The 22,323-nt window shown below is 43.8% G+C and overlaps 1 protein-coding gene across 5 annotated transcripts in view; it reads left to right on the forward strand.

Annotated features, from left to right (window-relative positions):
• LOC132815087 (receptor-type tyrosine-protein phosphatase mu-like) overlaps nucleotides 1–22,323 on the forward strand; it is an 888,844-nt gene that overhangs the window by 339,443 nt on the left and 527,078 nt on the right. For all 5 annotated transcript variants that reach the window (XM_060823829.1, XM_060823832.1, XM_060823830.1 and 2 more), the window contains exon 6: nucleotides 8,618–8,792. In XM_060823829.1, coding sequence (XP_060679812.1) covers nucleotides 8,618–8,792 — 175 coding nt within the window. The remainder of the gene's footprint in view (nucleotides 1–8,617; nucleotides 8,793–22,323) is intronic.

Raw genomic sequence — 22,323 nt, forward strand, 5'->3', positions numbered from 1 at the left:
GATAAGCACATGGATGATGATGGGATAGTGTGGAGGGGGTCAGCTGAGAATAGTTCACAGGTTGGCGCAACATCGAGGGCTGAAGGGCCTGTTCTGCGCTGTATTGTTCTATGTTCTATGTATTTTTTGTTTATAACTGATTGTAATAAACATCTGTTGAATCCCTTAATACCATGATATCCACACTCAGGTACAGGGCGCAACCAGTAAAATGTCCCAGTGGAGGCAAACCTTACCTTATAATAAACCCACTTGCTCTATTTTTCATGGTTGTTCTAGCACTGGAAACCATTTCTCTCTATTTACACTATTTAACCTCATCACTTTGAACAATTCCTTATAATTTATGAATGGAGGAAAAACTCAGTGCCTGTGGATTAACATAATTGAAATTCCTCATCCTAGACAGAATTTTACTAAATTAGCTAACGTTGATTTATGTGGACACTGAGAGCTGAAGATTGTGTCCTAATAATAAACAACCACTTAGAGGAGAGGAAGAGGTCAGACAATACAAAGAGTACCATTAAATGATGATGCTGATGGTGCGAATGTCACATCAGATGTATTTGTTACATTTAATTCCAATTTATTGCATATTTGTAATGTATACTCTTTTAGGAGATTTTGGTGTTCAGTGATGAAACTATTATAGAACATTTTAGTCTGCATGAAAGTTTTTTTTTTCTATTTTAAATAGAAATAGTGGTAATGAAAAAAATCAGCTTTTAAATCGGCCTCACTACTTTGGTGTTTAAAGCACTGTAGCTGTTGTCACAGCCTCACTACATAACTGCTGAATCACCAACCTGATGTACTGCTGTGAAGCTGAGAAAGAAGGCAATCACTGAGTGAGCGTGGAAGATACATGAGGAGTAATAAGGAAGAAGTGACATGTAGGTTGCTGCTTGTTAAGTCTTGAGTAGCCTGTCTGGCACTAGTGACCATTTTGCAAGCCATGATAGGTCTTTACTGTGTATCTCAAAACAGGCATTATTGATGTCTTTCTGTTGTAAGAATATTAATATTTTAATAGATCCCTTTGAGTTCTGAAGTAGATACATACACTACATTTACTAAATTGTGTCCTTTGGGTTCATTTTAAATTAAACGGTTTTTTTTTAGCTTTCAAAATCCACATGTAGATTTTCAGATGAACTCTGGCAGATATTTAATTTGTCTCAGTTTCTCTGAGTTAGGGAGGGAAATGAAACTGGGGACCTTTCTTGATTGCTATCCCTCTACACATTCAAAGGGAAAAATTTGCATGAATATAGCTCTTTTCACAACCTCATGACAGGTCAAAGTGGCTTTATATCCCATGGAGGAATACTGAAAAGTAATCACTATTACAGTGTAGAAAATGTGGCAGTTAAATTGCACATAGCAACTCCCATAAGCATTAATGAAACGTGGCCAGATGATCTGCTCTTTATGTAATGTTCTTGAAGCCATAATACCAGGTTAAAGTTGTGTTGCTGTCTTTAACATTGCCTTATGAGTAGAACTTAAACTTGTGGGTGACACAGTGGCACAGTGGTTAGCACTGCTGCCGCACAGCGCCTGAGACCCGGGTTCAATTCCCGACTCAAGCGACTGACTGTGTGGAGTTTGCACGTTCTCCCCGTGTCTGCATGGGTTTCCTCCGGGTGCTCCGGTTTCCTCCCACAGTCCAAAGATGTGTGGGTCAAGTGAATTGGCCATGCTAAATTGCCCGTAGTGTTAGGTAGGGGGTAAATGTAAGGGTACGGGTGGGTTGTGCTTCGGCGGGTCGGTGTGGACTTGTTGGGCCGAAGGGCCTGTTTCCACACTGTAAATAATCTCTAATCTCTAATCTAAACCCATGACTCACCATTCAAGGCTATGGCTCAATGTTTGGAAAATTGGTCTAGAACATGGAACATTGAACTGTATAGCAGAGGAACAGGCCCTTTGCTCCACTATGTCTGTACTGACCATGATGCCATTCTAAACCTAACCCATCTGCCTGCACATGGTCCATCTCCCTCTATTCCCTGCTTGTTCATGTGTCTGCTTCTACTGGCAGCACATCCCATGCATCTAGCACCCTCAATGTAAAAACCCTTCCTCACACATCTCTTCTCAACTTTCCCCCTCTCACCTTAAACCTAGTATTTGACATTTCCACTGTGCGGAAAAGATGCTAATTGTCCACCCTATCCATATCTCTTATATTTATATACTTTTATCTGGTCGCCTTTATGGCCTTGAACACTCTCACGAAAGCAATCCAAGTTTGTCTAACCTCTTCTTCTAGTTAATACACTTCAATCCAGGCAACATCCTGGTAAATGTCTTTTGCACCCTCTGCAATGCCTCCCACCATATTCCAACAGTGCAGGGACTAAAATTGCATATAATACTCTAAATGCGGCCTAACTGAAGTCTTATACAGCTGCAACATGACTTGCCAACTTTTATTCTCAGTGTCCTGACTGATGAAGGCAGGAATGCCCTATGCCTTCTTCACCATCTTATTCATTTGGGTTGCCACTTTGAGGGAGATATGGACTTGGACTACAAAATCCCTCTGTATTGTCAGTATTCCTAAGTGTCCGGCCATTTACTGTGTTCTTTCCTCTTGCATTTGACCTCCCAAAATGCATTACCTCACACTTGTCCAGATTAAACTCCATCCACCATTTCTCCAACCAACTCTCCAACTGATCTATATCCTGCTGTATCCTTTGGGAAAAGATTTAAGAGGGACATGCAATTTTTTCATGCAGGTGTTTGCATGGAATAAGCTACTAGAAGAGGTGGTGGAGGTGGATACAATTACAACATTTAAAAGGCATCTGGATGGATATGTGAATAGGAAATGGGCCAAATGGAACTAGACTAGGTTACAAAGTTAAAAATCACACAACACCAGGTTATAATCCAACAGGTTTATTTGGGAGCACTAGCTTTCAGAGCGTTGCTCCTTTATCAGGTGGTTGTGGAGAATAAGATTGTAAGACACAGAATTTATAGCAAAAGTTTACAGTGTGATGAAACTGAAATTATACATTGAAAAAGACCTGGATTGTTTGTTAAGTCTCTCATTATTTGACCATGTTGGTTTCAGTTCTTTCATATGTAAATCGCAAAACGTTTTTAAAAGTTACATTCTCAAGTGAACTTTAACAATTGGTGTCATGTCGGTCCAGATTGCATTGAAGATGTGAGTTGTCCTGTGTGAGACTGTCTGTGCCACAATGTTCAGACTGATTCTAATCTAAAACATGGATTCACAGAATCTTACATGGATCCATGTAGTGTTTGAGCAAAGTAAAATATAATTCTGCAAGTATAAATTCACCCCACAAACGTGTGTGTGTGTGTGTGTGTGTGTAGGGGATGGGGGGAGATTGGGGGGTAGCGGAGTTATGAGTGTCTGTGAAAGATTGTGTATATTGGTGTGAGTGTAAAGAGGTATAATTCTGTGAGAGGGTGCGTGTGGGGTGTGAGTGTGGGAGTGTATTTGTGAGCATATGAGAGAGGGTCTGTGAGTATATTGGTCTGTAGGAGTGTGGGTGTGTGTGTGTATGTGTGTGTGCAGTGCAATGGGGTCACCTGTAGTGTGACATGAACCCAAGGTCCCAATCCCTATGGGTACCAAACCTGGCTATCAGCCTCTGATCAGCCACTTTGCATTGTAGCCTGTCATGAAGTCCGCCTTGGAGGACGATCACCCGAATGTCCGAGGTCGAATGTCCTGGACCGCTGAAGTGTTCTCCGACTGGGAGGGAACACTCCTGTCTATTGATTATTGTGCAGTGTCCATTCATCCGTTGCCGCAGTCTCTGCTTGGTCTTGCCAATGTACCATGCCTCAGGGTATCCTTGTCTGCAGCATATGAGATAGACAACATTGGCTGAGTCACATGAGTACCTGCCACATACATGGTGGGAGATGTCCCCACACGTAATAGTGGTATCTGTGTTAACATTCTGACATTTCTTGCAGCATCTACCGTGACAAGGTTGTATAGTATTGTCCTGAGAGCCGGGTAGTTTGCTATAAACAATGATCTGTTTGAGGTTTGATGGTTGTTTAAAGGCAAGCGGTGTGAGGAAGGTCTTGGCTCATCCTCATTGATAACGTGTTGCAAGCTGCAACGAACATGGCGTAGTTTTTCAGCTCCTAGGAAGTACTGAACAACAAAGGGTACCCTGTCATTTGCAGCACGTGTGTGTCTCCTGAGAAGGTCATTCCAGTTTCTTGCTGTGGCACGTCAGAACTAGTGGTCGATGAGTTGAGCATCATACCCCGTTCTTATGAGGACATTCTTGAGTACTTCCAGGTGCCTGTCACGTTCCTCCTCATCAGAACAGATCCAGTGTATGCATAGGGCTTGTCCATAAGGGATGGCTGTTTTAATGTGTTTTGGTGGAAGCTGGAAAAGTGTAGCATCATGAGGTTATTCATGGGTTTGCAGTAGAGTGTGGTGCTGAGGTGCCCATTCTTGATGGAGATGCATGTATTCAAGAATGAGACTGATGTTAGAGAATAGTCGATGGTGAACTTGATGGTGGGATGAAACTCGATAATACCACTATGTAGTTGTTTCAGTGACTCCTCACCATGTGTCCAGAGGAAGAAAATGTCATCAGTGCACCTGGTGTATAGTGTTGGTTGGAGGTCCTGAGAAGAGAAGAAGTCTTGTTCGAACCTGTGCATGAAAATCTTGGGATATTGAGGAGCACATTTCGTCCCCATGGCTGTTCCATGTGTCTAGATGAAGAATTGGTTGTCAAAGGTTAAGACGTTGTGATCGAGGATAAAGCAGATGAGTTGTAGGATGGTGCTCGGAGATTGGCAGTTGTTGGTGTTGGGTACTGTGGCTGTTGCCGCGATGCCGTCATTGTGGGGCATGCTGGTGTAAAGTGCTGAAACGTCCATTGTGATGAGGAATGTTCCCGGTTTGACTGGTCCGTAGGTGCTGAGTTTTTGTATGAAATCTGTTGTGTCGCAACAGAAGCTGGGGAGGCCCCTGAACAATGGGTTTCAAGATGCCTTGGACATTCTAAACAGGTTCTCACATGGGGTCCCATTGCCTGATATGATGTCCTGGTGTGTTGGTTTTGTGTATCTTTGGAAGGCAATAGAAGTCATATGCGAGAAGTATGTAGGATGAGGGCATGTAGGGAACTCTGAAGGACTAGATCCAAAGTCCTGATCAATGAGTTTAGTTCGTAGGTGTGCTGTGGTCGGATCAGCTGGTAGTTGCCTGTAGTGTTCCTGGTTGTTCAGTTGTCTGAACACTTCCTTGCAGTAATCTGTTCTATTCTGAATGATGATGGCTCCTCCTTTATCTGTTGGTTTGAGGACAATGTTGTGATTGGTTTTGAGAGCATGGATGGCATTTCATTGTGAATGGGTGATGTTTTGCTCTACCTTGTGGGTACAGCTGATGAATCTGGCATTTATATATTTCCTGATGGTTTGAGCATAAATGTCAAGCTCAGGGCAGCGGCTCTCCGGTGAGGTCCAAGTTGACTCCTTCTTTGGTCGCTCTTCTATGGATCCCTGTGATGACTGGTCTGATTGAAACCAGTCTTGGAACAATTCCGGAGACTCATTCATCTGGTGAACTCTTTTGTATGTGTTGCAAGAACCAAAGGGTCCATTTTGATGGTGGGGCAGAAATTGAGACCTCTGCTAAGAACTTCAATCTCTTCTGGTTGAAGGGTGTGGTCCGATAAGTTGACGATCAACTTCCCCTCGGTGATACCATTATCCACTGTGGTGCCAGGGTGGGCTTGGCTGCTGGTGGTGGTGATGCCAAGTTTCTCCAGTTTCTTGCTCTTGGTGTGCATGTGCGTGGTATAGTTTTGTTGCCTTGCCTGTTTGGCAATGTCCTGTAACTTTACTGCTGTGTCCTGGGTGTAGGCTGAGTGTGTGGACTCCTTCTTACTTTCAAGGTTGTGGCACCTGCTGTAGAGTTGGTGCATGAGATGATTGAGGAGTTTGCGAGAGGTTTCTGTGTAGTCTGTGTTGTAGGTCAACTTGAGCAGGTTCGTGATCTGTAATCCTTTTGGGATCTTTCCTGCTTTCCTGCATTTCTGTCGAAACTTGACATCTGTGTCTATATGCACAATCTTCTTGGAGATCCTCTCCACTTTAAGGCAGCAGTTAGTGGCATCGATGGTGGTTATGATTTGGAGGTGCCAGTGTTGGACTGGCAGGTTATAGTCCAACAGGTTTATTTTGAAGCACTAGCATTCAGAGCGCTGCTCCCTCATCAGGTGGTTAGGATAGAATATCTGGCCAGCACTGATGAGTTAGACCAAATGGTCTGTTTCCATGCTGTATAACTCTATCACTCTTTGGTAACCTTCCTTGCTCCCCAAAACCGCTGAACTTTCCTATTGTCTGCAAACTTACTAATAAGATCTCCTACATTTTCATCCAAATCATTTATATATATTACAGGCAATAAAGGTCCCACAACCGATTCTGTGGAATCCTATTGGTCACAGATCTCCAGTCAGAAAAACACCCCCATAACTACCTTAATCTTTTATGACCAAGCCAATTTGATACCCAATTTACAAAAATACACTGGATACCTTGTGTACATCTCATGTGGGATAGCAGAAGGGCCTCATTTGTACCGTATGATTCTATGACCAATTGAGAGTTGAGAATCATGGCTGACATCTTGATAGAGGGTTGGTCTGGGCAGGGTCAGACCCTGTTGTGTTCATAGACAGGCTGCTTGGCGCAACTTGTAAAGAACAGCGAGGTACAAAAGGACATGTAAAATCAAATGTATTATTCTTAATTACCCATGTTTTCTATTATGTAGCAGCTGTGAGCTGTGCACAATTCCCAGTGGATTTTGCTTTATGAATATCTTAATAGTCACTTGTCATTTCTCTTCCTGCTTTGGTTGGGAAGCTCTTTGCATGTGTATGATTGCGTGAGCACCAGGTGCCCTTTGTTACCTTGACTAAGTGCTTATTAGTTATATGTGAGCCTGGATCATTTGTACCACTAGGTAACTCAGACACAGAGTGGCATCATTGAACCTGATCATTTCAAACAGTATCGACACACTCACAGCAGGGATGCTCAGATCTGCGGCAGGAGTCTTTGGCTAATTATAATTCTAACCTTCAGACATGAGACAAAAGAAATTTAACTCCCCTGTGGCTGAGACTGTGGTTTGGAGTTGGTGTCTTTCTAGTGTATTGGTTAGCACTGCAGTTTGTGAAAATTGTACAAGTGTTAGCTAAGTAGCAGGACCCTCATACGTAGTGGGGCAAAATGGCTCTAATGTGTGCTTCCAGCTAGTGAGATTCCAACCTGGAAGCATATCCTCAGACAGCGAGGCCTACTAATTCTAAATGGTCAGTTAACCATTTCGCATCATCTGTTCTGCCAGCTGCATATAGCTTTTGCCCGAAACGTCGATTTCGCTGCTCGTTGGATGCTGCCTGAACTGATGTGCTCTTCCAACACCACTGATCCAGAATCTGGTTTCCAGCATCTGCAGTCATTGTTTTTACCCTGCATATAATATACCTCAGTGAGGCTAGAATGTGTAAAGATAGAGGACAGGAAAAGCGCATACCTTTTCACTCCAGGTGTTTTGTTGTAAGTCAAGTCAAGACAAGGTGAGAGATTTCCCAGGGGACAGATCCCGAATCACCAAGTGGGAGGGAAAGACACAATGATTCCAACAAATGTTGTGGCTGAGAAACTCCCAGGATTGGTTGGAATAGTTTTACAGGCCACCTATGTAATGAGGAGGCAATGGCCTCGTGGTATTATCGCTGGACTCAGGTAATGTTCAGGGGAATGTTGTGCTGGAAAAGCACAGCAGGTCAGGCAGCATCTGAGGAGCAGGAGGAGCGACATTTCGGTCAAAAGCCTTGAATTTTTGACCGAAACGTCGATTCTCCTCTTCCTCAGATGCTGTTGTGCTTTTCCAGCACCACACTCTCGACTCTGACCTCCAGCATCTGCAGTCCTCAATGTCTCCTAATGTTCTGGGAGCCAGGTTCAAATCTCACCTCGGCAGATAGTGGAACTTGAAGTCAATAAAATAAAATCCGGAATTACGAGTCTAATGGTGACCATGAATCCAGTGTTATTGTTGGAAAATCCATCTGGATCACTGATATCCTTTAGGGAAGGAAACTGCTATCCTTACCTGGTCTGGCCTACACGTGAGTCCAGATCGCAGCAATGTGGTTGACTTTAACTGGGTGGACAGTAAATGCTGGCCTAGCCAGAGACAGGAGAAAGTGAGGACTGCAGATGCTGGAGACCAAAGTTGAAAAATGTGGTGCTGGAAAAACACAGCAGGCCAGGCAGCATCCGAGGAGCAGGACAATCTATGTTTCAGGCATAAGCCCTTCTTCAGAGGCACCCACATCCCATGAATGAATTTTAAAACAACATCAAACTCAGCCCACAGCCTTAATGGCACCCATCCTGTCAGTTCCCCATGGGAAAGCTCAACTGAAATCTGTGTTGAGCCATTGCTGTTTGGTCATCAGTTCCTCCCTGGCAAAGACAGTATTGTTTGATTGTATGTAACAATGGAATGAGTGCATTTTCCTTTTACTAGTTAATTCATATTTCCTTCCTTTCTTTCCAGCGACTCAGTGGGAAGGACACTCCCATGAAGGAGACCAAGGTGCTGAATTACCGTCGATTTGTAGCAACTTTCAATGTGGCGAACACCGTGCGGAGTGACACTGACCACTATCGCTGCGTGATTGAATCCCAGGGAGGCTCCGGTGTTTCCAACTATGCCGAGTTAGTTGTGAAAGGTTTGTTTGTGATTTCTCTATCCTCTTCCACTTAACGTGAGGTTTGTTTTCCCATGCCTCTGATGAGAATGCCCTTGTTAATCGGGAAGAAAGTTGATGCAGCACCAAGATTACTTTTCACGAATCTCACTGACCAAAAAAAATCAAAACATTGTTGGATAAAGGTAAACTTCTGGCAATCTGAAAGAAACAACAGAAAGTGCTAAAGAAACTCAGCAGCATCTCTGAGACAGGAAGAGTTAATGGAAGTTGCGGCTGTGGTCTGGCGATAGAGGAGTCCAAGGACCTGCATGTCCTTGGTGGAGTGGGAGGGGGAGTTAAAGTGTTGAGCCACGGGGTGGTTGGGTTGGTTGGTGCGGGTGTCCCAGAGGTGTTCTCTGAAACGTTCCGCAAGTAGGCGGCCTGTCTCCCCAATATAGAGGAGGCCACATCGGGTGCAGCGGATGCAATAGATGATGTGTGTGGAGGTGCAGGTGAATTTGTGGCGGATATGGAAGGATCCCTTGGGGCCTTGGAGAGAAGTAAGGGAGGAGGTGTGGGCGCAAGTTTTGCATTTCTTGCGGTTGCGGGGGAAGGTGCCGGGAGTGGAGGTTGGGTTGGTGGGGGGTGTGGACCTGACGAGGGAGTCACGGAGGGAGTGGTCTTTTCGGAATTGCACCCATTGTAAAGATTATATGCCTGCAAGGTCATTATTAGGATTTGGATGTGCACAGTATTTACAGCAAACTGGGGGCATAGCTGGGTGTTATGTCCACAAGGGATGTGTGAGCTGGGCAAGAAACCTTAAATTTGGTTTCCTTTTGTACTGCAACAATAGTGACACAGTTTTGTAATATGCTTTTGAAATGCAGATTCTCTTTAAACATGTACCCACTGGAAGCTGAGCCACTTGGATAGACATTGCATAATTAAAGTTTAGAAGTTTTATATGTTTACTACACACTGTCAAGGACCGAATTAGTATTGGTACTCTTCATTCCAAGTTTATTCTGCACAGGATGATCTTCATTGGCAGTTACCACATCAGCTGCTGGCACTGTGGCTATTAACGTAACTATTTGGAAGAGAGAAAGCATAAAAGTTTTCTCTGTGTTAAGACAGAAAATTCTGGTCTCCAACTAACTCTAACTTTCAGTAACCTGCAGGCATTGTAGCTGTGAGCCCCTCAAAGTCATCAGCAGCAAAAACCTGCAATCTGTAAGTTTGTTGTAATGACGTGTTAATTGATAGTATTGCTCTGAAATTACATGATTTGTTGTCTGTGAATAGAATCAATTTGAAACTGGCAGAAAGACCGTTTCAAAATGGACACCGTAGGTGTTTGCCAAAGAGAGATATTTTGGAGATTCAATTCTTCTGCAAACAATGTGAACAATTTTCGGGCTAAACAGAAATAAGCTGAAGACTGCCAGGAAATGACAGTTTTGCCAGCCAACCGTTCCATTCTGTGCACAAGGCTTCACAACACCTTTGCATCTATTTGTATTTTTATCCCATATTCCTCCCTCACTTTTTCTATCGCTCCATAAATCCCACTTACCATCACTCCTTCTCTTTCAATGGAGAATTCGGAAAAGCTCCACAGTGTAATTAGCTAACAAAAGGTGTTCTCACAACAGGACAGGCTGACTTAGCTGCGCTATCACCAAAGATTTGACAAAATGTCTTTTCTCATTTTTTAAAATTTGCCTTTCTCCCCACAAATTGTAATTGGTGGAAACATTCTTCTCAGCTGTGAGAAAGCAAATTGCTTTCTTTTTTTTGTATGTCAAACGAATCTGGAACAGAACAGCACAGTCAGTCATTTGTTGCAAGTGTGTCCACCACTCAGTCATTGAGCCTTAGAGTTGTATCATATGGAAACAGACCCCTTGGTCCAACTCATCCATATTGACCAGATATCCTAAATAAATCTAGTTCCATTTGCCAGCATTTGGCCATATCCCTCTAAACCCTTCCTATTCATATACCCACCCAGTTGCCTTTTGGGTGGTCGGTGTGGACTTGGTGGGCCGATAGGCCTGTTTCCATACTGTAGGGGACCTCATCTAATCTAATCCATCACCTCCTCTGACAGCTTGTTCCACACACACATACCACCCTCTCATGAAAAAGTTGACCCTCAAATACTTCCCCTCTCACATTAAAACTGTGCCCTCGAGTCTTGGATGCACCTACCCTGAGTAAAAGACCTTGACTACTTACCTTATCCATGCCCCTCATGATTTTATAAATCTCTCTAAGGTCACCCCTCAGTCTCTGACGTTCAAGGGAAAACAGCCCCAGCCTATTCAGTCTCCCCCTATAGCTCAAATGCTCCAACCCTAGCAACATTTTTGTGAATCTTTTCTGAACCCTTTCAAGGTGAACAACATATTTTTTATAGCAGGGAAATGAGAATCAAACTCAGTATTGCAGAGTCCAACACAGTATTACATAAACAATGCCCTGCACAGCCACAGGAAGGGATAGTGAGGACTGCAGATGCTGAAGAGTCAGAGTGGATAAAATGTGATGTTGGACCAAGTGCAGCAGCTCAGGCAGCATCTGAGGAGCAAGAGAGTCAATGTATTGGGCATAAGCTCTTCATCAGGACAGGAGAGGGGGAATGGGGCTGAGAAATAAATAGAAGGGAGGGTGATTGAGGCTGGGGGAAAGGTAAGTGAGATGATGATAGGTGGATGAAGGTAGGGGGTTATTGTGATAGGTCAGTGGGAAAGGTGGAGCAGATAGGTGAAAGGAAGATGGACAGGTAGAACAGGTCAAGAAGGTGGTGCTGAGTCAGAGATCCATTAGGAGAACTGTTTCTGGAGGCTTTGGATTTGCTGTAGGCAGCAGTTTGGTCCAAGTTGATACGGTCTCACTTTGTACCAAACTGGGCCAACTGTCTCTTACAGCAAGACCAAAGTCTCCAGAAACTGTTCTCCCAATGGATCTCCCACTTAGCACTGCCCTCTTGACTTGTTCTACCTGCCCATCTTTCTTCCCACCTATCTGGTCCACCCTTCCCACAGACCTATCACAATAACTACCTTCATTCACCTATCACCATCCCTCCTAATTTTCCCCCAGCCCCACTCCTCCCTTTATTTATTTCTCAGCCCCTTTCCCTCTCTCCAAGCCCAATGAAGGGTCCTGCCTGAAACATCGACTCTCCTGCTCCTCGGATACTGCCTGACCTGCTGTGCTTTCTCCAGTACCACACTTTATCAACCCTGTACAGCTGCAACATAACATCCTAACTCCTATACTCAATGCACTGACCAATAAAGGTAGGCATGCCAAACACCTTCTTCAATGCCCTGTCTACATGTGACTCCACTTTGAAGGAACTATGAACCTGCACTCCAAGGTCACTTTGTTCAACAACGCTCCCCAGGACCCTACCATTAAGTGTATAGGTCCTGCCCTGATTTGCCTTACAACATGCAACACCTCACATTTATCGAAGTTAAACTCAATCTGCCACTCCTCGGCCCATCGGCCCATCTGAGCGAGGTCCTGAGGTAACCTTCTGCACTGTCCACTACACCTCCCATTTTGGTGTCATCTGCAAACTTACTAACCATTTCTCCTATTTTTGCATCCATATAACTTATATAAATGGCAAAAAAAACAGTAGACCAGTTAAAGGACGAGAATGTAGACAACTCATGAGTTCAGTTTGCGACATAAGACAGTTTGGAAATCACTACTACTGAGATAGAGCACTCTAGCACAAAATGGGTTAATATGTGTTCTTTAGTTCTGTCGATGATGGAGGGGAATGGCTTAGGGAGATAGGGATAAAGTGGTGCTTTGATGCATGGTTTTCAGGAATGTAGTGCTCTCTCAGTCTTTGACAGGCAACTTGGAACAGCATTACATAAAAATTATCTGGGAACACAGAACAGATCTTGCAGTTCAAAAAGGCGAATCAGTGTGTATCATGAGGAATACCAGTCCTAATTCCATGTACCTTCTCTGTCTCCTTATCCCTTTACTCACCATGTTTCAGCTGACAGTCTAACCTTGACACATTCTCTATTACAGTCATTAACATTGGCAATGAATTCTGGAGCAACACAATCTTTCATGCCCTGGCATCTTTGTACAAAATATCTTACACGTAATCATGAAACTGACTCTCTTCATTTTGCACTCCCTGGTCACTGGGCAGAGGCTGCTTATAATGACTTCCTCAATTCCTTCCAAAGTTTAACCCACCTTTCACTAATTCTTCCTTACTTTCCTCAGTTCTAATGAAAGCTGTTCTACAGATGACCTCGGAAGCAGGTTTGGGCTGCATTTCAGTTCAAAGATTCTAAGCTATGCAGAGAGACACAGGAGAAAATTACCTCAAAAATTGGATGGGGAGAAGGCTGAGTTGAGGATGGTCAGTGGGGGTGGGGTGGGTGCAGGGTAGTGGGGGGAGGGTTTGCTGATATGTTGGAGGGGGTGGGTGGACCCAGAAAGCTGCAATATATATACACCTGCATCTGAATTGGAATCAATAGAAAGGCACTGCACAGTGCTCTGATCTCAGACTTGCCTGAAAGTACAACATCAACATTATGTATTTTCTCAATCAGAGCCTCATTGGTTAAAGGAAAGGTAGCTAATGTATACTTCTTCAAAGTTCTGGTGTAGCCAACGCTGCATTTCAATGTAGAAACAAATTGCTGCAGATGCTGTAGTCTGTATTGAAGACAACAAATGTTGGAGATCGCAGTGAATCAGACAGCATCTGTGGAGAGAGAGCAAATTATTGTTTTGAGTCTAGATGACTCTTCGTCAGAACTGAAGTAAATTGTGAAGGGAGCAGCATTTGTGCTGTGGGGGGAGTGGGTGGAGGGTGCCGGTTAGGAAAAGATGTTGCTAATTCAGCTTGAGTAAGCACCGGCAGCATACACTCCCAGCACCACCGTTCCCCTCACCAAGGGTCATCTAGATGAAGAGTCATCTAGACTTGAAAGGCCAGCTTACTGTCTCTCCATGGATGCTGTCTGACCCATGGTGATCTCCAGCATTTGTTAGCTTGACTTTGATGTTCTGGCAATCACTTTAGATTACAGTATAGGAGACTGTGCATGTACCCTTGCTTTCTTGTTGCCATACCTCCCGCGCCTTGGAAGATCGTTGGTAGAAATTGAAGTTTCACCCTTGGTATTGAATCTGAAAGAATAGAGGTGCCTTCCCCTGTATCCAATTTTAAATTTATTTTCTTGCAATCAGTCACGACGTCAGAGTAGCAGGAATTAGCTTGAAGGTGTATGACATTCTTCAAGAAGAACATGTCATGTTCCACAGTAGCATTAAATTCTTGGATGACGACACGTTGGATTAGTTTGTGTTTAAACTTTTGTCCCACAGGCAGAAATATCCTTATGTTGGTTCAGCAAGCCTGTTGTAAATGTCTGCCCCTTTTGGTCAACATGGCCATCAGCATTGCTGGCTGGACAGTGTTACCACTGATGTGGTGCTTTCCCACTAGTGTGAGGCCAAGGCTCAGGGCTGGGAGAGGGAGTGAGGTTTCTGCGCCTTGTCCTGTTGCACCCATTGAATTAGTGGCATATGAGTCATTCTCTAATTAAGAAACTTAATCCACTCAGAGTGGATAGTGTGGACCCAGGAAAGTTCCCTGTCCCCATGAATGAAAATAAACTACATTTTATCATTGTAAGACCCTCTTTATAATGTATATATGTTAGATGCAGCCTTTAAGATGTAGTCCATTACCAGTTCACTTCTCAATGTTCCATATCGATAATTATTGGTTTTTGCTAAGGTCTTGGTGCCAGTGTGGGGTTAGGTTGAAGCTGGCTGCATTGTCCAGGATGAATATGATAAAGACAAGGATATTGTGTTTTTGTTATTTGTGTTGTGATAGCAGACAGTGTTTAGACTTAGACTTACAGTGTGGAAACAGGCCCTTCGGCCCAACAAGTCCACACCGACCCGCCGAAGCGCAACCCACCCATGCCCCTACATTTACCCCTTACCTATCACTACAGGCAATTTAGCTTGGCCAATTCACCTGACCCGCACACCTTTGGACTGTGGGAGGAAACCGGAGCACCCGGAGGAAACCCACGCAGACATGGGGAGAACGTGCAAACTCCACACAGTCAGTCGCCTGAGTCGGGAATTGAACTCAGGTCTACAGGCGCTGTGAGGAAGCAGTGCTAACCACTGTGCCACCGTGCCGCCCGGTGTTGTGCCGAGGCTTTTGCTATTTGCCGTTGCTGATGAGGTGCTGAAGTCCTTTGCCTCAATTTTGCTTCCCTTTAGTTTTCTGGTCTCTTGCTCCCGTTGGTTTGCTGGGCTGGCCTCATCCTTCACTCATTTCACTGCACTGTCACTGGGCTTCTCTCCAGCTGACCCTTTGTTGCTTGCAGCCATTTCTGGTTATGATCACTGCTGCCATCATGTAATGAGATCAGATCTGGATAGAGGATACCCATGTCAGTGAGCAATCTTTATTCAGGATAAACTATCCACTCAGAGATGGCAAGAGAGGACATATATGGACCCTGACCCACTTATCGTAGCTCTATGTGATCTGATGGCATCATGCCATAGTTCCTTGTGCACAAACTCAGTGGCTATCATCACTAAAACTATAGTTGACCTTTTACTCCACAGGATGAAGTAAAATTAATTTCTGAAAATCTGTGGCCCTTCGTTCTGGTGTAGTCACTATGAATTATCTGTCAGTAGCCTCCACATCAGCTTATTGACCAGGTTTCTTCACCAGTTCTATTTACTATCAATTCTCAAGGGTTACGCCTTGAGAGACCATCACAGTCAACGGATGATGCAAGTTCACAGCCAAAAATTCCAAACCATTCTGAAACCACTCCCCCCCCCAAAACTCCCTCTTCCTCCCACCACCCCAACAACAGCTCGATCAGACACCCTTGTAAAAATCCTCTGAATGTTCTGTCGCAGAAACAAGAGGTCACGTTTTTGTGAAAGCCAAGCCTCCCTCAAACAAAACCCATATAAAAACGAACAGGCCCAAAACCAAAATCTTTCAGATGCTGGGAATCCAAAATGAAAGTGGGAAATGCCCGAAATCCACAAGTCAGAAGGCATCAGTGGAGAGAAAAAAAATGGGAGCTGAATTTTCCTAGCACCACAGTGGCAGCCTTGGCTGCGTAGGGAATGGGGAGGATAGATATTCCACAGCCAGGGTAGGGAATGGAGAGGGTAGATTTTCCACAGCCAGGGTAGGGAATGGAGAGGGTAGATTTTCCACAGCCAGGGTAGGGAATGGAGAAGGTAGATTTTCCACAGCCAGGGAAGTTTCCCAGAGCAACTGTCTGCAACATGGTAAGCAGATAGCTGGGTTTATTAAAGAGCAGTCTGGTTAGAATCAAGGAAGGTTCTAAATGTTTTGCTAAGGATGGAGCCTATACAAGAGCATGAGTTGAGGCAGGTGGAAATTAAAGTTGAAAAATCAACTATTATTTTGCATCATCTGCTCCGGCAAAATAAAAGATGCCTGCCCGCAGTGTTAATCAGCCTGTGTCAAAAATGTGATTTGAGATGCCTCTTCACTGTCATCCTTGTTATCCACCACAAAGCTTTATTAATCTCCTGGACAGAAGTGGGTATTGCAGATTCTGAAAATCAGAGCTGAGATTAGAGTGGTGCTGGAAAAGCACAGCAAGTCAGGCAGCATCTGAGGAGCAGGAAAATCGATGTTTAGGGCAAAAGCCCTTCATTAACCTCTTGGCAAAGGCAGTTTGCAAAGTGCTGGATTATTATTGTTAGGCTTGTTCAGTTGGTACAGGAGGAGGTGGTGGAATGAGAAGGAAGCAATCAATTCACCTCAGGCAAACATTGGCCTCTCTTATTTCCAGATTGGAGAATGTAGGGTGGATTCCCCCACATGTGTGTGAAAACGCAAAGGGAGATTTTGAGCACTTGTGACTGTGGTTGTACTGGTTCATATTTGTGAAACTGCGACACTCATTTCCATGTATCAGGCTCCTTCTTTTGGTTTTAATTTTAGTTCATTTCCACTCGCATATGGAGCAGCACTTGGCCTCTCCAGAGCAGTGACAAGATGAGCTTTGGTCTTTCAACGAAGTATCAAACACGCTGCTCATGCGGCAGTGGATAATTACAGCTTCTTTTGTTAGCTTTACATTACAATTCTCACAACACTTGCAGTCAGCATTGAAACTGATGGAGCAGCTCAAGGGCGTAATTCCAAGAGCAGTAATGGAGTAGCAATAGAGTTAGGATAATTGCAAACTGTGTACATGCCCCATGATAGGAGCCGGCCCAGTTTGCGGGTTGAATCTCCAATCCTGACAACACTTAAAGTATTAAAATACTGCATGTATTTTATGAATATTGATAGAGCTCATTAATGTATATTGATGAGGCACTGCATGAGCTTCACAGTGCAATCACGTTGGCCAACCTGATTATGAGCAATGTTGCAAAGGGGTTTTTGTTTGCAAAGACCTGCCTTGCACACATCTAATCTCATCATAAACTTATTAAAATTTGAATCTCTCCATGGTTTTGGTCCTCCTGTTCTCTGTAAACAAAGCAGCTCCACAAATCCCTGATCTACGCTCCTCCAGTTCTGAACCTTTTGCACATTTCCACATTTCTGCACTTCACTGATGGCTATACCTTTAGTCGGTCAACTCAAAAACCCCTTCCCTAAAGCCTTCTGATTCTCTCCCTGCCTCTCGTCAATAATAGCTGTTTAGTCAGACACTTGATTATCTGTCTTAATACCTCTTTGCATGGCGATTTGCCATGGAGTTAGGGGCAAGATAGGGGGTTGGCTGCCTGGCAGAAGGCAAAGAATGGCCTTTTTCAGGATGGCAGCGGGTGACCGGTAGAGATCCGCAGGGATCAATGTTGGGACCACAACTATTCACATCAGACATTAACAGTCTGGGCAAAGGAACTGAGGACATTATTGATAGGTTTGCAGATGGCACAATGATACATTTAGGGACAGGTACTGTTGAGGAAGCGAGGAAGCTGCAAAAGGACTTGGATAGGCTTGGAGAGTGGGTAAAGAAGTGGCAGATAGAACACAGAGTGGCAAAGTTTGAGGTTATACATTTTGTTAGGAAGAATCAATGCATGAACTATTTTCTAAATGGGGAAAGGCTTTGGAAATCTGAAGCACAAAAGGACTTGGGAGTCATGGTTCTGTATTCTCGCAGCGATGTACTGCTGAGGCTATATAACACTCTGGTCGGACCACATTTAGAATATTGTGAGCATTTTGGGCCAAGTATCTAAGTAAAGATGTGCTGGCATCGAAGAGGTCCAGAGGAGGTTTACAAGAATGATACGGGGGATGAAGGGGATTGTCATATGAGGCGTAGTTGAAAACTCTTGAGTTTGGAGTTGAGAAGAATGAGGGAGGGATCTGGTTGAAACCTACAGAATATGAGAAGCCTGGATTGAGTGGACATGGAGAAGGTATTCACACCAATAAGAAAGACTAGGACCTGAGGACACTGCCTCAGAGGGAAGGGGCAGCTCTTTATAATTGAGATGAGGAGGAATTTCTTCACACAGATGGTGGTGATTCTGTAAAACTCATTGCCACAGATATTGGGTGTATTTAAGACGCAGATAGGTAGGTTCTTGATTAGTAAGAAATCAAAGTTTATGGTGAGAAGGAAAGAGAATGGGGTTGAGAAACATATCAGCCTTGATCGAATGGTGGAGCAGACTTGATGGACGGAATGGCCTAATTCTGCACCTGGGTCTTCTGGTCTTGTCACATTTTGTATGAAAAGGTTCCTATGAAGTGCGTTATTGGAGCATTTTACCTCATTAAAACTGCTATATAATTGCAAGTTGTTGTTTGAATCTATCAAAGTTCAAAGATGGCCAGGCCCCTAAAATTAAAAAAATTATTAACCAGTATCAAAGAAGTGATTTGAATTAAATTTGAATTAAAAGGATCACATTATAAATAATATTAATTTGAGTGCCAACCTCAGTTAGTAGGACATTTTGACTCCGTGTAATAAGGTTGTCAGTTCAAGAGACATTAACAAAAGAAAATGAAATTTGACATTGAAGAGCAGTATTGAGGGAAAGCTGAACTGCTACCAAATACCAACTTTGAAAAAAGATGTTAAACTGTGGTTCCATTTACACCTTATTTGGATTTAAGGATTCTACAACTTTATTACCAAAAAGATCACCAGGGGAGGTAACCCAATAATCTGGGCAATATGTTTTCCCTCCAACAACAAGAGCAGATATTGTGTGTCCATTATGATCTTTGTGGGATTCATTTGTGCAATTTGACTGATATTTTTCCTACAACAATGATTCCACTTCAAAAGCACTTTGGGATGTTGAGGTATAGAAGTTGCTGTAGAAATACAAACCTTCCTTTCATAAAGATGTCATCTTTCCTCTAAGGCATTTTACCATCCCTGTATCTAACAGCTTGTCTTTGAACTGTGCTTGTAATGAACACACACTAAACCTGCAAATTATTTGAGGTGTCTGGAGGTCAGAAATGTTATATTTACATGGATATGCTTTGGTAAAAATAACTCTTGAAGACTAACTGTTAAACTGCTGATAGGTTTTGCAAATTTACTCTCAAATTGGGAAAAGAAGAAAGTAGCTGAAAATGTGTTGCTGGTTAAAGCACAGCAGGTCAGGCAGCATCCAAGGAACAGGAAATTCGACGTTTCGAGCATAAGCCCGTCATCAGGAATGAGGAGAGTGTGCCAAGCAGGCTAAGATAAAAGGTAGGGAGGAGGGACTTGGGGGAGGGGCGATGGAGATGTGATAGGTGGAAGGAGGTCAAGGTGAGGGTGATAGGCCGGAGTGGGGTGGGGGCGGAGAGGTCAGGAAGAAGATTGCAGGTTAGGAGGGCGGTGCTGAGTTGAGGGAACCGACTGAGACAAGGTGGGGGGAGGGGAAATGAGGAAACTGGAGAAATCTGAGTTCATTCCTTGTGGTTGGAGGGTTCCCAGGCGGAAGATGAGGCGCTCCTTCTCCAGCCGTCGTGTTGTTATGTTCTGCCGGTGGAGGAGTCCAAGGACCTGCATGTCCTCAGTGGAGTGGGAGGGAGAGTTAAAGTGTTGAGCCATGGGGTGGTTGGGTTGGTTGGTCTATCAAAAGAAGAAAGTAGCCAGGATTGCTAATTCCAATGGCCATACTGGGGCCTCAATGTCAACTGGGACTTATATGGCAGTTGAATAAGATGGAACTGGGCTGTAATATGATGTTTACTCCTGCTGCATGGTCTACAGACACTGACTCAGTTCCCAGATCATATCCAGGAGACAACTATATAAGTGTAACTGTCTCCCAAGTCAATCATTACTTCTTTAAAAAGGATTAAGCTGGGGGAGGTTGAAAGTAAACATGTAGCATTCTAAAAGAGAGGAATAGGTTAATGTAACCACAAGCAGATTGCTTTATTTGGATTGTTAGTGTAAAACTGGAGATCCTCAGGTAGAATGTTGAACAGGTTCAATTTGTTTTCAGCAGGGATTTCTGCATCAGACAAATGCATAAGTTGCCAACATCTGAAACAGACAGAAAACATTTTAGAAACATTCGATAGCTCTGGCAGCATTTGTGCTGAGAAAGAGTTAACATTTCAGGTCAATGGTCATTCACACCAAATATCTGGAATAGACGAACAGCTAAGATAATCAGTGCTCCACAATTCAACATCCTGAGCAAAAGTTAAGATGGAGATAAGTAAACATTGGCTGGAACATGAGATTGGCAGCAATGCTAATTTCAATGAAATGGATGGTATGGGCCTGGATTCAATTCTAGCCTCAGGCCACTGTCTTTGTGGTGTTTGTATATTCTCTCCATGTCTGAGTTGGTTTCCTCCTACAGTCCAAAGACGTGCAGATTAAGTACAGAAACAACAGTTGCTGGAAAAGCTTAGCAGGTCAGGCAGCATCTGTGCAGAGAAATCAGAGTTAACATTTCTGAGGAAGGGTCACTTAATCCAAAATATGAACTCTGATTTCTCTCCACAGATGCTGCAAGACCTGTTGAGCATTCCCAGCAATATCTGTTTTTGTGTCTGATTTCCAACATCTACCGTTCTTTTGGTTTTTGTGCAGGCTAGATGGATTGGCCATGTTAAATTGCCCATGGTGTCCAGGGATGTGCAGACTATATGGATTAGCCAAGGGAAATGCAGGGTTACAAGTATAGCGTAGTGGCGGAGTGGAGGGGAAGGAGCAGGTCTGGGGAACTGCTCTTTTGAGAGTCGGTTGTAGACCTGATGTGCTAAATGGACTGCACTGTAGGGATTATCTGATTCTATGAAATGGGATCATGAGCCAATGGGCCAAGAAGTGGCAGATGGAGTTTAATTCAGATAAATGCGAGGTGCTGCATTTTGGGAAAGCAAATCTTAGCAGGACTTATATACTTAATGATAAGGTCCTAGGGAGTGTTGCTGAACAAAGAGACCTTGGAGTGCAGGTTCATAACTCCTTGACAGTGGAGTCACAGGTAGATAGGATAGTGAAGAAGCCATTTGGTATGCTTTGTTTTATTGGTCAGAGTATTAAGTACAAGAGTTGGGAGGTCAAGTTGCGGCTGTACAGGACATTGGTGAGGCCACTGTTAGAATATTGCATGTAATTCTGGTCTCCTTCCTATCGGAAGGATGTTGTGAAACTTGAAAAGGTTCAGAAAAGATTTACAAGGATGTTGCTAGGGTTGGAGGCTTTGAGCTATGGGGAGAGCCTGAACAGGCTGGGGCTGTTTTCCTTGGAGCGACGGAGGCTGAGGGGTGACCTTATAAAGGTTTACAAAATTATGAGGGGCATGGATAGGATAAATAGTCAAAGTCTTTTCCCTGGGGTCGGGGAGTCCAGAACTAGAGGACATAGGTTTATGGTGAGAGGGGAAAGGTATAAAAGAGACCTAAGGGGCAACTTTTTCACACAGAGGGTGGTACATGTATGGAATGAGCTGCTAGAGGAAGTGGTGGAGGCTGGTACAATTGCAACATTTAAGAGGCATTTGGATGGGTATATGATTAGGAAGGGTTTGGAGGGATATGAAAGGGTGCTGCAGGTGGGATGAAGGGACTGTTTCCATGCTGTATATCTCTATGACTCAATGTGTTAGATCTCATAAGGATGGCATGGTGGCTCAGTGGTTAGTACTGCTGCCTTACAGCACCAGGGTCCTAGGTTTGATTCTAGCCTTGGGTGACTGTCTGTGTGGAGTTTGCACATTCTCCATGTGCCTGAGTGGGTTTCCTCCCACAGTCCAAGGATTTGCTGGTCAGGTGCTAGCTTTCGGAGCACTATAACCTGGTGATTTTTAACAGTGCAGCCTGCCTGCTTACCAAGGAGCCTTTAATCCCATCTCATAACAATTGATTACATGGTTCAACAGTGGTGTCAAAATATGAAAGGTGCATTTATAGAGACGTAAAGTTGTTATTTAACTCAACATTTAACATGTCATTATAGAGAAGCAATCAACAAAGTAATGAAAGCAATTTTTATATTTTGCACAAAGGTTCCACTATCAGTCTGAGTGAATG

The sequence above is a fragment of the Hemiscyllium ocellatum genome, chromosome 4 (genome assembly GCF_020745735.1).
Source record: "Hemiscyllium ocellatum isolate sHemOce1 chromosome 4, sHemOce1.pat.X.cur, whole genome shotgun sequence".
NCBI classification, from domain to species: Eukaryota; Metazoa; Chordata; class Chondrichthyes; order Orectolobiformes; family Hemiscylliidae; genus Hemiscyllium; species Hemiscyllium ocellatum.